Consider the following 14,830-nt stretch of genomic DNA (forward strand, 5'->3'; position numbering starts at 1 on the left):
TATTACAATTCACAATGCGCCGCGCCGCCGGGATCTAATGCGGGGGAAACGGCACTAATCAACCCTTTCGACGAAACTTCAATCGGCACTCTTGCGGCTTCGCTCGATTTCGTTAAATATTGCCGATTCGCGACATCGGTCTGCACAGTGTGCTCGACATTTTAATTAACGCTAGACCTGCCATAGTCGGACCACCGTTTCCAACTAGGAAATCACTAGGAAGAACTGGGAACAATTAAATACATCAGTTTTGTGAGACAACAAAATGAAAAAGCACTAAAACTGACTCGTACTTGATCGACATAAAATCGACATGATGAGTTTAGCCCTGACACGTTACTCACGGTGAAAATTCAGCCATTTACCTAATTTTACATAACTTTTGAGAAGCGAATGGGGGGGTTAAAAGGAAATATTTCGGGGAAAATATTGATCGAGTATTTTCGAAAGAAAGACGATAAGAGGGAAAAAAGTAGAAAGGATTGTATATTTAATAGTGAGATTGTCTGAAGCACGTTCGTAATTGTCAGGAAATGGAGGAGGGATAGGGGAAGGCGTTTTAATTTTTCAGGGAATTAAATGACTCTTAAGCTTCTTTTTATCGCGAGCACCGACAGTATGGGCGCATTTTATTCCCCCGCTGGCTAAGGGCAGCCCCGTGTCAAAGGTTTGGACACATCCATCTAAGTAATTACTGAAGCTTAGGAGCGTCGCAGTTGGGGTCAGCGATGTTGATTAAACGTGAGATAAGATACAACTGCTCCACCTTTGCACGGTTCGTGCGACGCGGAGTCTAGCTCTCCTCGTGCTCCGACAATATTCCGTTAATCGGCCTGGTATTCTCTTATCGGACTACAAGCTGTCTCTACTGGGTGTTCCGGAAGTGACCCAACCACAATCGTCATGAAAATTAATCGAAACAAATAAAACCATCCCCTAACATCCGACCACTATGAATCTTGACTTAACGAATCATAGAGGACTAATTAGATTAATTATGTATGCAATTTTAATTTAATTATTTGTAGCCACATAGAAATGTTTCCCTTAATAATCTCAGCAAGATGAAAATAATATATTGATGTTTCTAAATTCTTTTATAATCTTTATAAACTACGCTGTTAAGTTATACAACTAAATCAGCTGTAACAAGGGAAGTCATTATTGGCTGTGCACAAATTGCATCAGAATTGAACAGCAGTAGCGAACAATGGATTATTCAATTGAAATTGGTATCGTTCGCAACAAAACGCACGATGCCTTCGGCTCTCACAATTAATTCTCCCGGTTGGATCGTCGATTTGCGAAAGCAATCGGCGCGATCTTACAGAAAGGACCGCCCCGTCAATTTGTCCGGACCGCGAGCACGAAACCACCCCCGGAAGCAATCGTACGCTAAATCGGCGCGTTGCATCGGGTCCCGAAAATTAAGCCATCCCCCGTTACTGCCCACTAATAGACCGGTCCTCTATACTCTGTTGCTTCGGCCTAGGATGAACTAGCGGCGTTGACCCTACTATCGCCGGATAATCGACTGAAAATAACCCCAAGAGACAGCGGACCGGGACAGGGCCACCCCCTTGGTTCGTTCCCGACGAATACAGGTCGGTGCATCTGTTCCGTTTTGAAAGGAACGAATGACTCCGACAATTAGAAAAGAGGAGAGAGATGGAGAGGGAGAGAGCACCGAGCAGAAATCCCGGCGAATCGGTCGCGTGCACGCGGTGCTTCCTTCTTTTCTTGCTCACGGAGATTGCACACCACCCCCCTGGCGAGCTCTGGGGGACCCCGAATCGGGAAGATTAAATCCCGACCGAAGGAACGATTACGCCGCGTTTTCACAAAGATAGTGGATTTAACGCGAGGGGCGGTTTCTCGTTGACTCGTTGAATGCTCGACTTTTCGTCCGGGGGCTGTATTGATTCGCCCGTGCGATTGAAATTCCGGTTTCGAATCCTTTCGGACTCTTTGTCAGCCACGAGGAGGACTCGGCTTCGCTCCTACGGCTAATCTGCGATCCTGAGAGGCGATCTGCAAAGAATTATCGTTCGGTATTTGCACGTTCTATTAAGAAAATTTACGTAGCAATTTAAAATATTAGCTCCTTTCCTTACATATTAATCCCAAGGCGTGAGATTACTCCGTATATCAATAACCAAATTTAATACAATCTTCAACGACCGCATATGTTTGTGTCGCAAGTGTGACTCAATTGTTTAACCCTTGTATGAATAACCAAAATTTTCTACGATATCCAATGGTATTGGACTTTATGCCTTAAACGCAAATTAATCCGTGATTCTGTAAACTAGCTTTAAAATGTGGTGTTAAACCAAACAGACAAATATTGACTTACACCACTATTGCATTAAAGGGCACGTTTCAAAAGACAGTGACGAGAGCGGATGGCGCTTAATTGATTAGCAACTAATTAGCGGAGCGTTCGGAAGGCTGGTTCGTCAACCGGATATATTTCCATAGGATTCCGCCTGGCGGATTCCGCAGGAGCCGGGCATCATTTTGCCCGGGACACTTGTAATTAAAGGTGCCATTAAGTGGACTTTGATGACGGCCGTTAACCAACGCGAACAATGCCGGGGGAACGTGGACGGGCAATGGCCGGTTACAAAAGACACATTTAGCTAAATGCAACGCGGCGAGCCCCGGTGCGCCCTGTATTGTTTTGATCCGGTTTGAGTGAGCACAATTAGATCACGGCTACGAGAGGTTCGCCGTGGCGACCCCCCTGAATACCACCCCCGCTCCTATCCAGAGAGCCGGTTCCGGGGGGCCGATTGGCATCGTTGTAGGCGCACAAACACCGGTTCCAGAGGAGGGTTTGGGGATGATGGTTCACGGTTTTAGCGTCGGTGCAGAGCGCGGCGGTGGCGTGTCGCGAATCTCTTTTCATCGATCTGATGACCACCTCGTCCATTCGTGCGGTAAGTGGATAGGGCGGACGGGGGTGGACGGTGCCTTGTCGGAGAGCCAGCTACAGGGGTAGGTTCGTTCATTTAATACCGGCCCGGACGTTTTTTTACCCCACGCCCGCACAGTGGGCCGTTTCCATAAAGTTAGAAAAATTAGTTAAAAAAATTTCATGCCGTGAAATAGATGCAAATTGGGTCTCTTCGTAAGCTAATACTTGATTGAGATGAACCGAACGGCGCACAGACTGATATCTGATCTCGTACGTGAAACAAATAATAATCAAATTCAAGTCTCTTGAAGCGTTTCGAGTCTTAGTACCACGTTACTATATCGCAAAGTGAATATTTGCCAATTAAGAATGGATTATTGTAGTACATTTATCTGTTTCTACTGAAAAAACTTTTATATTTTCACCCATATTTTACTGAATATTCTTTAAGTTGGACTGAGAAAAAAGAAATTCAATAGTTATTGTATGAGTAAATTGCATCAGTTTCATAAGGCAGAAAATAAAAAAATCATATACATGGAGTGAAAACATTCTAGGTCGGAAGAAATAATTGATGTTCGAGTTAAAATAGTTCCGAATGCGTATGGTTAATCAGAACAAATTTTCCCACCGCACCTCGAATTTCACGTTCCAACCAGCAGCGCAACGATCGAGCCGTGGAGGCCTCGGTGCAGGCCCGTCTTTTCCTACTTGAACCTAACGATGCCAAAGGTTACACAAGGTAGCATCACCGGTGGAGAGCATGATCGAACCCGAACCGGGTAGTTGGTGCGTAGATCGGTTCGACGGGGAATGGAGGGGAGCGGGGATTTCAGGAGCGGTAATCCGATTACCCGATCGCCTACGAATGCGCTCGCGGAGCCGGTAACCGGCAAACCAGTGTGAAAGTGCTAAACGAGCAATAAGAAAGTAATGGCGATGCTCAAAATCAGCAAGAGGGTATCCCTAGCCCGGGGTTTTGGTATCCCGGGCGGGGCTGTGAGGACGCGGGGGTGGAGGACTACCGCGCGCAATTACGGATTTTGAGTGACAGATGCTCGCCCAGTCGGCAGTCGGAAGATTAAAACAAGTAATCAAAGCCCCGGGTAGCCACCCCGGGATGGATATGGATGGATGCATCCCTTCCCTCCTCCGCCTGCTACCCTCTCCGGCATCACCAACCCCCGAGAGCACAACCCCCGCGCGCGCGGCGAGCGTTTCTGTCTCCTCGTTTTCGTGGCCGCCGCGCCACATTTACCCCCTCGCAAACCCCGTTTCACCCCCACCCCACCCATACCGGCGTCGTACCACCAAGGGTAACCCTCCCCCGCCCCCCACCTCCAGCTACTATAATATCCACCTATCAAGCCGCGCTCTGAATGCTCCTTTAAGAAAATGTTCCTTTTCGCGAGCAGTCGCGAGAGCCCCGGAGAGGTTATTAGACGGCTCCGCGAGAGGGTAAAAAAAGGAACAGCAAAGAGAGGGAGAGAGAGACTGAGAGCAGACGAAGAGAGGAACGGGGCGAGGCTCGAGGGGGCCAAAGAGGCTCAAACGATGCGAGTTCTATTTCACCAGAAACGATAGAGGATCCTCTTTGACGCGCGCGCTCTCGCTTCGATCGCCCGCCTGACAATAAACCGACGAGTTTGAGCCGGGACGCCATTCTACACCACCGAAACAGGGATGAGAAATCCTCCTTGGGGTGACTGAATTAGCGGACACCGAGAGTGACGAATGCCTATCCCCAAAATTACCACGAAAGTAACTTATTATCCACCGGCGGTCGTTTAAAAATTTTTGAGATATTGTTCGTCGGTGAAGACTTTTTAATAGGCCTCTCAACAGCAATAGTACTCCACGCCATTGTGCACCCTCCTCCTTAAATGCTCCTATACAGTAAAGACACAAAGAACATATTCCAATTGTACAAAATTATTTGAAAAAGAAATGAACATCTATGTAGCTCCTGTACCTTTTAATTGCTGCGGTAAATTGTTATTCGCGCAAGAATCCGCAGTCTACTTCGCCGAGAGTCTAAGAATGTGATAGTACTCCTGTTGTCTTTGTCGAAAGTTTGCGGCCGATATTTTCCTCTTGATCGGTGGAAAACGGAAATATGGGACCCGGGTGCAGCAAACGCTGAATAACCGGCAGAAATCGCGGCACACCAGTGGAAAGAAGCTTGCGGATTAAACCGCTGCCACAATAGCCCGGCTAGATTTTTCCATTGATTCGCGTCTCATCCCTTCTGGAAAGTTTGTGAATTGAATTACACGCGACTCTTCTTCTTTCTCTCTTCGCTTTTTCTTCCCCTCGGTCTTTCTTTTCTTTTTTCGATTTTATTCCTGGCGTTTTGCCTCGACCATCCGATGCCGGCCGGTTATCGATTTTCCTTTTGACGCTCGGCCAATTCGTCGTAATGTTCGTCCGATTAAGAGTGAGCGTGGATTATGTCGTCGCCCGTCCGGGGGGATTTTCCCGGTCTAATCGACTTCCTAGTCGTCTATCGCCGTCAGTTTGTTCCACCCCCGTGATTGTTGAGGGTGTCGGTGTACGGCTTCTCGTTCTAATTGCTCCTCTTGTTGTTTCGTAACTAACGCTTAAACGACCTTTACATTTGCTACCGTGGCAGCCGGTTCAGCGGACAACCGAACTTCGTTTTCCAACTTGATGCTCGGCTACACTTTGTTTACCGGCAATTTTCTAATAGCCTTCCTGAAATCGAAGATCACCAGTTGAGAATTCCTCGATCAATTGTTTGAAAACGCTGGGGGCCATTGAACGAAGGGCGTTGAATGTTCGAGTAATTAAAATTTTAAAGTCTCTACTGATTGTATTTCAATTCTTTGACACGATACTTAAGATTGTTGATGCAAAAAAGCAATCTATAAAAAAAACTCAGTAATTCATGCTAGTCAAATGTTTGGTTGATGAAGAACACTTCCGCCGACTGTTGGACGTTGAAGAAGTCTCTGAAGGTTCGTTCAGAGGGCACGGGGAACCGTGTCTGCTCGCTCGAATATGTTTAATCTCGAGATTTCGGCTCGCAAAGGACAGGATTGGATTTTATGGGGCGAGAGCGGATGAGCCGTTTATCTCAGGCGTCGCTTTTCAGTTTTTCCCCGCTTCCCGTCGATCTTGCGTCGCCTTCTTCCACCAACCCTCTTCTCCGGTTACTTTATCCCTTCCTCAGGGGCGTCGTCGCCGGCATCTTCACGGAATAATAAGCTCTCTCTCATAAATTTATCGGGAACCCAGGAGCCGGCCCAGTACTCGGTACCTGATCCGACGTAATTAGATTTTAATCGGTGCTTTAACGTCCGGACACCGTAGCTAAATCTACGTTCCGAGCGCTTTGAACTTTCAAACGAATACGACGAGTTCGCTCGTTATCCATTGCTACCACTGCCTTTCTAAATGTCCGTTTTCTTCTTAACACTTTGCGCTACAATTTTCTGTACTATCTACAACGCTTAGGATTTCCTCTTCGCTCATAATCTGTTAGAAGAAAAAGACTGTATTATACTTCAAAACAATTCCTATTATACATTACTAAATGTTTTTGTGTTTAATAAATCGCTAAACTGTCAAGTGCGATACGAGTAAACACACTCGATAAAATACACTCAGATAAATGCGGGATCAACGAAAATATTCTGCACAAGGTGAAACGTCAATAACAAAAAGTTAATAATACAGGCCTTTTCTGGCTTCAATTATTTAACAATTCGACTTTTAGATGTATTTAATTTTCCAGGAGCTTGGTAGTTAAGGGTTGAACGTAACAACGCGTCAATTTCAATTATGTCGCAATGATTGCCGTAGAAAATGATTGTGGTATAAAATGACAATGGTATTGTGAAGGAATCAGTTCATCGTCGCTCCTCTTTTCGTGTAAATTCAAGGTTTGGCACTTTTATAGCACAAACCCGGAACGGTGAGGATAATCCTGGACTGACTTTGAAAGATTTGACCCGTCGCTATTACTTCCATCGCCACAAAGAATCAAATTAACCAGCACAAGATTGCTGTTCTCCCTCCCCACGGCGGCTCTTCGGATTCCACCCCTGAATCCTCCTCATCGCACGCATATGTACGAGCGTTTCACGCACCTTTCTCTTCCCCTCTTACTTTCTATTTGAGCATCGCGAGCCCTCGTGCCCTTTACTTCCAATTGAAACGACAGAGTACACCCTAGTCGAAAGAAACTCTAGCTGCCGGCAACATGATTATAGAAACCGTGCATGCTGTCGCTTATTTACATCTCTCCTTCTCTCCCTCTCTTGAAACATTTTATTAACAGAGAGGGTGAAAAAAATGCCTGTACAGTGTTGCAAATAACGACCAGGAACGAAATAAAATGTCGCTCTTAAAGTCTTTATTTCGTCAAATACAATATAGAAAAGCTTCGTTAAACTCTAGATCGAAAAATGCATGAATACTCTAGATCCAACCACCAATGATAAGTGTTGGTTTCGGTGTTGCAGTATGTGTATATATTATTTTATATTTCAGTACATTGTGTTCGAGATTGAAGTATCTAGTTTACTGTTTCAAAGTACTCTTTACTGTCCTTTGGATTCGGTTTGATGGTCTTAGAGTCTGGCTGCCAGTTGGCGGGACAAACTTCGCCATGTTTTTCGACGAATTGGAATGCCTTGATGAGCCTCAATGTTTCGTCAACGCTCCTGCCAACTGGTAAATCATTCACGCTAAGATGTCTCAGTACACATTCTCTGTCTATAATGAATAACCCTCGCAAGGCTATTCCATCTTCAAGCAGAACATCGTACTTAGACGATATTTCTTTCTTAAAATCGCTAAGGAGGGGATAACCCAAATTACCACCCAGTCCACCCTGTTTTCGTGGAGTATTAATCCAAGCCAGGTGACTGAAATGGGAGTCCGTTGAGACTCCGATTACCTGAGCATTTAAAGCTTTGAATTCTGAGATCCTTTCACTGAATGCTATTAACTCGGTGGGGCATACGAATGTGCTACAAATAAATTCATTGATATGATTTTCGAAATGATTCAATTGTCTTAGATTCTGGAATAGAAACTTACAAATCTAAGGGGTAAAAGAAAAGGACAACGTATTTGCCCTTATAGTCGCTCAGTTTTATCTCTTTGAACGCTCCATCGACTACAGCTGTTCCAGCAAAGTCGGGGGCAGACTTTTGCACCTGTGGCCGACAAGAGAGAAGCTTAGAGCTGACGCAGAGACTTCGTGCATTCTCAACTAGTGTTGGATTCTTAGATTTTGTCACGGTTAACACAGTGCTCGCCTGCAAACATTAGAAACATATTCTTATGATTTTATTATTCTGTCGTTAATTACGTTGAACAGATCAAAATCATTTTGTAAATGCCAAGACAACTTTCAGCAACTGAATAACGTGAAACTCTTATCCTCGATAGGTTAGGTAACTTACCGCTTTGTAAACTTGAGGACGCAAAGACGTTAATAATCGTAACATTACGAATACACGAATTACTGATTACCTCAGTACCAAAATGTTTATGTGAGGAAGTGGAATTGTTAATTCCGTTAATTACGAAAACACTGTACTCAACAGAAAGCCGGACGTAGAAAAGTCGGTCTGGAATTTGGAAAGGTTATATAACTCACTTTTCATACGCACGGTGCATTTTAATCAAGGGCATCGAAGGAGATCGTGAAACTGCTTGGAATCAATGCAATTTTCGTCTGACTCAACGGATTGCTCGTTAAGAAATTATTTAAATAATTTGTATCATCTTTTTGAAAAATGGTTAAATTCATCTTATGTCGAATATAACACAGAGGGCAGCATCAATCGGGATAAATATGTACAGTTAACCCCTCCGTTGCGTCGTACGACATTGAAGAGCAGTAAAAGCGATTTCATATCAGCCCCTATTGGCTGGACATTTGCTGACACCTCGGGATTGGTTGCACTATGAAGTGATGGGGATAGAAACGTGACGCTAGGGAACTCGTTAAACCGTAACGTTACAGAGAAAATTACTTAAGTAAATAAATATTAATTAATCAATATAATCATATTTTATTCAAGTAACAATATTATAACCTTTTAGTTCGTTCTTATTAAATGGGGAAACATATATTTATATATATATATATATAGTAATATATATAAATTTAAATTGCGAACGGTAATCATTGCATTTAAATTAAATGCGCCTAGGTTTTCCCGCAATGAGACATATCACACTATTTATCGATGAATAGCATTTGACTTTCTAATCGAATGATAACTATTTGAAGAATTGGCTTGTCGTTGGCAAAACCAGACACACACACACACACAATCGGAGATAAGCTTTTTTGCTTTGAAAATGAAATTCGTGTCTCATACCTAGTCGCCTCTTCAATTAGTCGAATGGAAAACGGAGCGTCTTGGTTTAACACAACTGTTTGTTCATGTTATTACTTCAACGTGTATATGTCTTGCTGTTTTACTACAGAAATGTAATACACGAGTCCACTTACACGTAGGCCGTGTACTTCCCGGGCATAATTCTTTCTTTACTATACATAAAGACAGACTTTTTACATTGAAAACAACAAAATGATCAACCTATGTAACCTTCCTCTGACCACAATTTTTTTGGTTTCAACTTATTCTCTCTTTTTCTTTTTAATTGGAAGCAGTAGCAGTTGCACTGGGAGTTGGTGTCGCAGTAGACGTAGATTCCTCCGTAACAATTCGTCGATTCTTTTTTATCCTCTTCCATTCGCCGTTCGTGTAATTCATTTGGAAATGCGTTTCTACCAGCATTGGCACTGTTGTCCCATCCGGTTGCGTTACCTCCTCGACATTTTCTGACAGCATCACCGTGACTATATTTCCCAGTTTCGGACATGGATTATCTAAAAAAATAATCGACGAAAAATCAATGCTCAAACCCCCGCAAGACGTTTATTTTATAGTATGTACCAGATACATACCTCTGGAGCCAGCCATAAAGCCTAAGATAAGAGCTTTCTCTGGTCTGGTAACTTTGTTAGCTGTTCTAAACATTTCTTGTGCTTCCAACATTTGTTCTCGCTAATAACATAAAACCTCTTGTCATTAAGAGACAATACCCTAGTCATTTTAACGTAGTGTACAGTGGATCAAATTTTCAATTAAAGATAGATTTAGTGGTGCATTATTAACGTTTCTAAACCGGCGTATTGTACTATTTCCCTGTGCAATAAAGACCTCAAAAGTTCAGATTGTACTTTGTATATACCGCCTGTTGAATTAACATTATCACGAAAAGAACGAGAGTCAAATCAGCGTCGGGTTGTGACTATGTGCTGTTTTGACCCACTGTGAACGTGCTATTTGTTCTTACCGTAAGAGATAGACCCTTTCTTGTATTTGCAGCTGCGTTGGCCGGTTGTGCGGTAGTTTGTATGCGAATCTGCGTAACAGTTTGAGCCGGTCTAACAGTTTGCACCCCAACTGGTGTGCTTTCCACAGGTGTAATGACCGTCGGTGTTGTAACAGGTAGTGCTGTAGTTGGAGTAGTGGGCGTTGTCGGAGTTGTGGCTATACAATAATAACTTCGTTAATTGTCTGTGAAATTAGCAGAAATTCACGGTATCATAACATGAAAACATACGTGTTTGTGGAGTAGTTACTGTCGACGTTCCGCTTAGAGTAGTAGGCGTTGCATAAGTCTGTACAGATGCCACGGGGGTAATTGGTGTGGCTGGTGGATTGATAGAAGCTAGACCCTGAGCATACTCCGGAGTGGTCGACGTTTCTGTCGTCGTCGTCGTCGCCGTTGACGCTGCAGCAGCTGCAGCTGCTTGAGCTTCCGCGACTTTTTTCTGCTGTTCCTCCATCTCCAACATTCTCTTCCGTTTCTTTGCCTGAGCATATCCAATCGGTTGCTCGTTAATGTCCAGTAATTTAATGCCACCATCTTTGCGGATTCTACTGCTGAGAGGTGTTCTATTAGACATCGAAGAGCTTGTGATAGAAGGAGACCGAAAACCACTCGTTGGGACTCTGCTAGGAATTCCTTTTAGCGGTGCTGGAAATACAAGAATATGTTAGTTTTTTTATTGTTTTTGATGGTAATTAGAATCAGATGTATAAACTTACTTGTGTCAGTCATTTTTCTAGGCATTCCTCTACTCCTCACAGGCACCGTGGGCGCAGTACTTTTCTTCAGATTGTTAGCTGCGTCTGTACTCTTTTGAAGCAACTCTGCTCTTAGAGCAGCACTTTTTGGTTTCCTCTTCAACGTAAAATGCTTAACTGGTGCTGGCTGTTGACCAACCACAGAGGTAAGCGCAGTCTTATTCAGATAGTGACATTCTAATGGAAGCATTGCTGGATCATTTTGTTTCTTCAAAAGTTTTCTAAGGTCGTTGACTAGCTCTCCAAAAATAGGTCTATGCTCATCTAAATCTGTGATGTCTGTGTTCAAAGAACCCGTAGATGGGAAAGTCTTCATCGCTTCGGATAACATTGATACCCACAGCTCGCTGTCGAGGGATGCCACCTCGATAATTTCTTCGAGTTCAACACGCCACTGTACAATTCAATGGTAATTATAAACACGAATAAAGTGAAACAAGTTAGAATATCTTAAACATCCATTACATCTTTTTGCAAATGCTATCAATCGGTACTCGTGAATTGAAACCACCGTTAATTTTTCAAGAAAGCTTTAGTCGTATATGGAACATGGTTGTTTACTACACGTTTCAAAAACATCTGGCGCTTAAATAAAATTAAATAGGTAGCAGGTCTACGGTGTATGCGCGAATATAACCAAATATTCATCGCATCGGGCACGTTGTCGAGAATTACGTGGTTTCTATACAGGCGAAGTATCGTTTCGTTTTACGCACATGTTTGGTGTTTGCAACAAGTAAACTATCCTCACCTCCTCGACATTTCGCCTCGGTATGTGGAAGAACGAAAGCAGTAACTTGAGTTTAACTTGCGTCTGGAGGTCTGGAAAACAATCTTTAATGTTCCGCAACACCTCTGCGTTGAGTTGCGAACAAATTGAACTTCCTGTCCAGCTATCATTTGACGTTCCAAGCTTGTTATGAAGCCACAACGACGTATCACTATCCCTTACATTCGCCATATTGGAGTCGTTTGCTTCATGCATTTGACGTACATTGCCGTGGCGCGCCACATGTTATTCCCGCCATAAAATAACGTGACACGCACCCATAGAATATGTACGATATTAAAGAAGCGAAACTCCTGTCGGAAATTTTGATATTCATGACATCCAACTTTGGTAACTCTGATGAATTTATTTTACCAACAGTATTCAACTAAAACTCACTTACTTCAGACTTTTACCAAAGAGTACTATCAGAGAGGATAGGTACTATCTTGTTTTATTTCACTGAATACTAACTGATAGTGACTGATACTGATATCGAGATGATGCTTTTAGAAAATTTTTAATTTTGTAAGAAATCAAAACTGAGACAGTTTAAATATCAATACTTACATTGTTTATATTGCGATCATTTAATAATAAATGTAAAAGCCGTGTATTATCGAGTCTCAGAGGATTTTTGTTCTGTGGTGTCTTATTCGGGGAAAACCCGAATTCTATGACGTATACAGAAAACATATGCCAGATATAAATAGGATTCATTCTCTTTCATTTTCCGCCACGCAGGTAGCGATCATAAACATTAGAAGAAAATACATTTGGTGGAATATAAGTAAGTAGAATATTTCTAAATTACATAAGTCATTACCATTAAAAGTGTGCGAGAGCCTGAAAATCACGGTTCGGTACGGTTCGAAAATTGTTTTCGGGATCGGGATCTTGAATATATCGGGATTTCTGAGCATATTTGGTTTCTCGTACGCTTCTGACTTATTATTATTTTTGGTATATATAATAATGTAACATAAATAGTTACAGAAGTAATATGGAAATACAACAGAATGCTATGTTACCGTTATCTGGTACTGGAGATTTGGGACAGAATTGGCAAGAATGGAGAGACAATTTTATTAGATATTTGACAGTAAATAATTACATTAAAACATCAGAAGACTTAAAAATCCGTAAACTAAAGGAACACATTGGACCGCTTGGTATATATTTTATAGACATAGTTAGTAAAGAATGCGATGAAAACCAGTTGAATAATTTACAAAGATTATTAGCAAAACTTGACATTGCCTTCAAAGTTCCTCCCGGCGAAATTGAAGCACGGTACAACTTTTTCACTTGTTCTCGTGAAAAGGATGAATATATTGATAAATATATTGATAGATTGAAGGTAACGTATACCTACAAGGTTTGCTATATTTTTCTTATGTCATCGAACTTATATATTTATACTATTGTTTCCTGTTTTAGGAGAAAGCAAAATATTGTAATTTCGGAAACATGATGGACAATTTAATTAGAGATAAAGTAATTACAGACATAAAAGACAAACATCTTTTGTCAAAATTGTTCAAAATGAAGTACCTCGATTTGTCTATGTTATGTAAGATTTGTTCTGAATATGAGATGGTTAAAATATTGAAAGAAAAAGCTCAGAAAGCTCAGATAGCTAAAAGGGCCGAGTTAGATGAACAATTTAAAAAGGCTAAAACTGCTGAGTTAGCTAAAAAAGCTGAACAAGTTGAAAAAGCTAAAATTGCTGAGTTAGCTAAAAAAGCTGAACAAGTTGAAAAGGCTAAAATTGCCGAGTTAGGTAAAAAAACTGAGAAGGTTAAGAAAAAAAATTTTAATACAGAGGAAGCTAAAATTGATAACAGAACTGATGGCAGTGATATTAACAAAACAGCTAGCCAAAAGGATCAGATACAACCTGTAAAATTCAATCGAAATTGTTGGAAGTGTGATCAGAGGCATCAAATCAGATGTTGTCCTGCTTTTGGACACAAATGTGAAAAGTGTGGTGACCGCAACCATTTTACCCATTGTTGTAAAATGAAGATTCCAAATGATGCAGAGAAAAAGGTAAATGTATACAATGTCTTTTCTATTACATCACTAAATAACAGCAAATATTTGATTTGTCTGTATTTTGTGCAATATCAATCGACAGAGAAATAAAATTAAAGTAGAAAGTAAAGAAATTAATGTTTATAACATTCATTCATTTGTCTCTGGTTCTTATACTCTTTACTTTTTAATGTTAGCCCTCTTACGAAATTCCAAACGACATAAGGATAGCCTATGACTTTTCTCGTAACACACCTTCGAACATGGTAAAATATTTTAGAACATTTCAAATGTTAATATTTTATTTTATAACGTTTTAAAAGAAATTAAATGCTTATATTTTTTTTAGAATCCCAGTGCTCCGCCTGCCTTTGAAGTGGATAATACATTATATCCAAATTTAAGTTACTTGCGAAGTTCAGAAAGGTATACGGTAAGCATTTACATGTCTATTGTTTCTACAATTTTATAGCCTTCAGCAAGTTTCCAATAAAAATAATTGGTAATATTTTACATTAACATTGGTAATAGTTTAAAACTAATGCATAATAATGTTTTTTTTTATTTCAGTAAATGAGTTCATAAAATAGACTGATCTCCGTGATGACCGTGTCAACAGCGACACCGACGAATTATAGCGTTTCTATATAGCGAACTATTCATTAGTAATAAAAAAACAATTTATGTATAGAATTATGTATTATGAGCAACAGTAAATAAATTTCAACTTTGATATACAACGCCGTTACATTGGTCCCTAAATTAAATTAAAATCGATTGCTACAAACATTAAAAGAACGAAATGGCACATTAAATGTATATTACTGTCTTTTGCTTCATGTAAAGTAAATTCAAAAAATCATTTAAATCTATATGTATACAGCTGTAACGTTTTTGCTCATTATCAATTAAGGATTAAACTACTGAATACATTTATTGTTCACGTTTTAAGCAGATACT

General features: G+C 41.2%; 3 protein-coding genes across 4 annotated transcripts; 1 reads left to right on the top strand and 2 right to left on the bottom strand.

Annotated features, from left to right (window-relative positions):
• Positions 1-7,283: 7,283 nt before the first annotated feature.
• On the bottom strand, positions 7,284-8,723 carry Tpx-3 (thioredoxin peroxidase 3). Its single transcript, XM_076794135.1, has 3 exons — positions 8,356-8,723; positions 7,988-8,208; positions 7,284-7,917 (listed from the first exon to the last, which is right to left on the bottom strand). The coding sequence occupies exons 1-3, from the start codon at positions 8,398-8,400 to the stop codon at positions 7,461-7,463; spliced, it is 723 nt and encodes a 240-aa protein (XP_076650250.1). The 5' UTR covers positions 8,401-8,723; the 3' UTR covers positions 7,284-7,460.
• Positions 8,724-8,950: 227 nt separating this feature from the next.
• Positions 8,951-12,064, bottom strand: Nelf-a (Negative elongation factor A). Its single transcript, XM_076794134.1, has 6 exons — positions 11,816-12,064; positions 11,026-11,458; positions 10,538-10,954; positions 10,268-10,464; positions 9,876-9,975; positions 8,951-9,797 (listed from the first exon to the last, which is right to left on the bottom strand). Exons 1-6 carry the CDS (start codon positions 12,047-12,049, stop codon positions 9,565-9,567), a joined length of 1,614 nt encoding a protein of 537 aa, XP_076650249.1. The 5' UTR covers positions 12,050-12,064; the 3' UTR covers positions 8,951-9,564.
• Positions 12,065-12,397: 333 nt separating this feature from the next.
• On the top strand, positions 12,398-14,581 carry LOC143358066 (uncharacterized). Of its 2 annotated transcripts, XM_076794936.1 has the most exons (6): positions 12,401-12,623; positions 12,824-13,193; positions 13,274-13,885; positions 14,068-14,136; positions 14,220-14,303; positions 14,441-14,581. In XM_076794936.1, the coding sequence occupies exons 2-6, from the start codon at positions 12,837-12,839 to the stop codon at positions 14,441-14,443; spliced, it is 1,125 nt and encodes a 374-aa protein (XP_076651051.1). In that variant the 5' UTR covers positions 12,401-12,623; positions 12,824-12,836; the 3' UTR covers positions 14,444-14,581. The 2 variants fall into 2 exon arrangements, with proteins under 2 accessions (XP_076651052.1, XP_076651051.1); XM_076794937.1 differs by lacking the exon at positions 14,068-14,136 and having other exon boundaries at positions 12,398-12,623.
• Positions 14,582-14,830: the final 249 nt, after the last annotated feature.

Source organism: Halictus rubicundus, chromosome 10, assembly GCF_050948215.1.
Source record: "Halictus rubicundus isolate RS-2024b chromosome 10, iyHalRubi1_principal, whole genome shotgun sequence".
Lineage (NCBI taxonomy): Eukaryota > Metazoa > Arthropoda > Insecta > Hymenoptera > Halictidae > Halictus > Halictus rubicundus.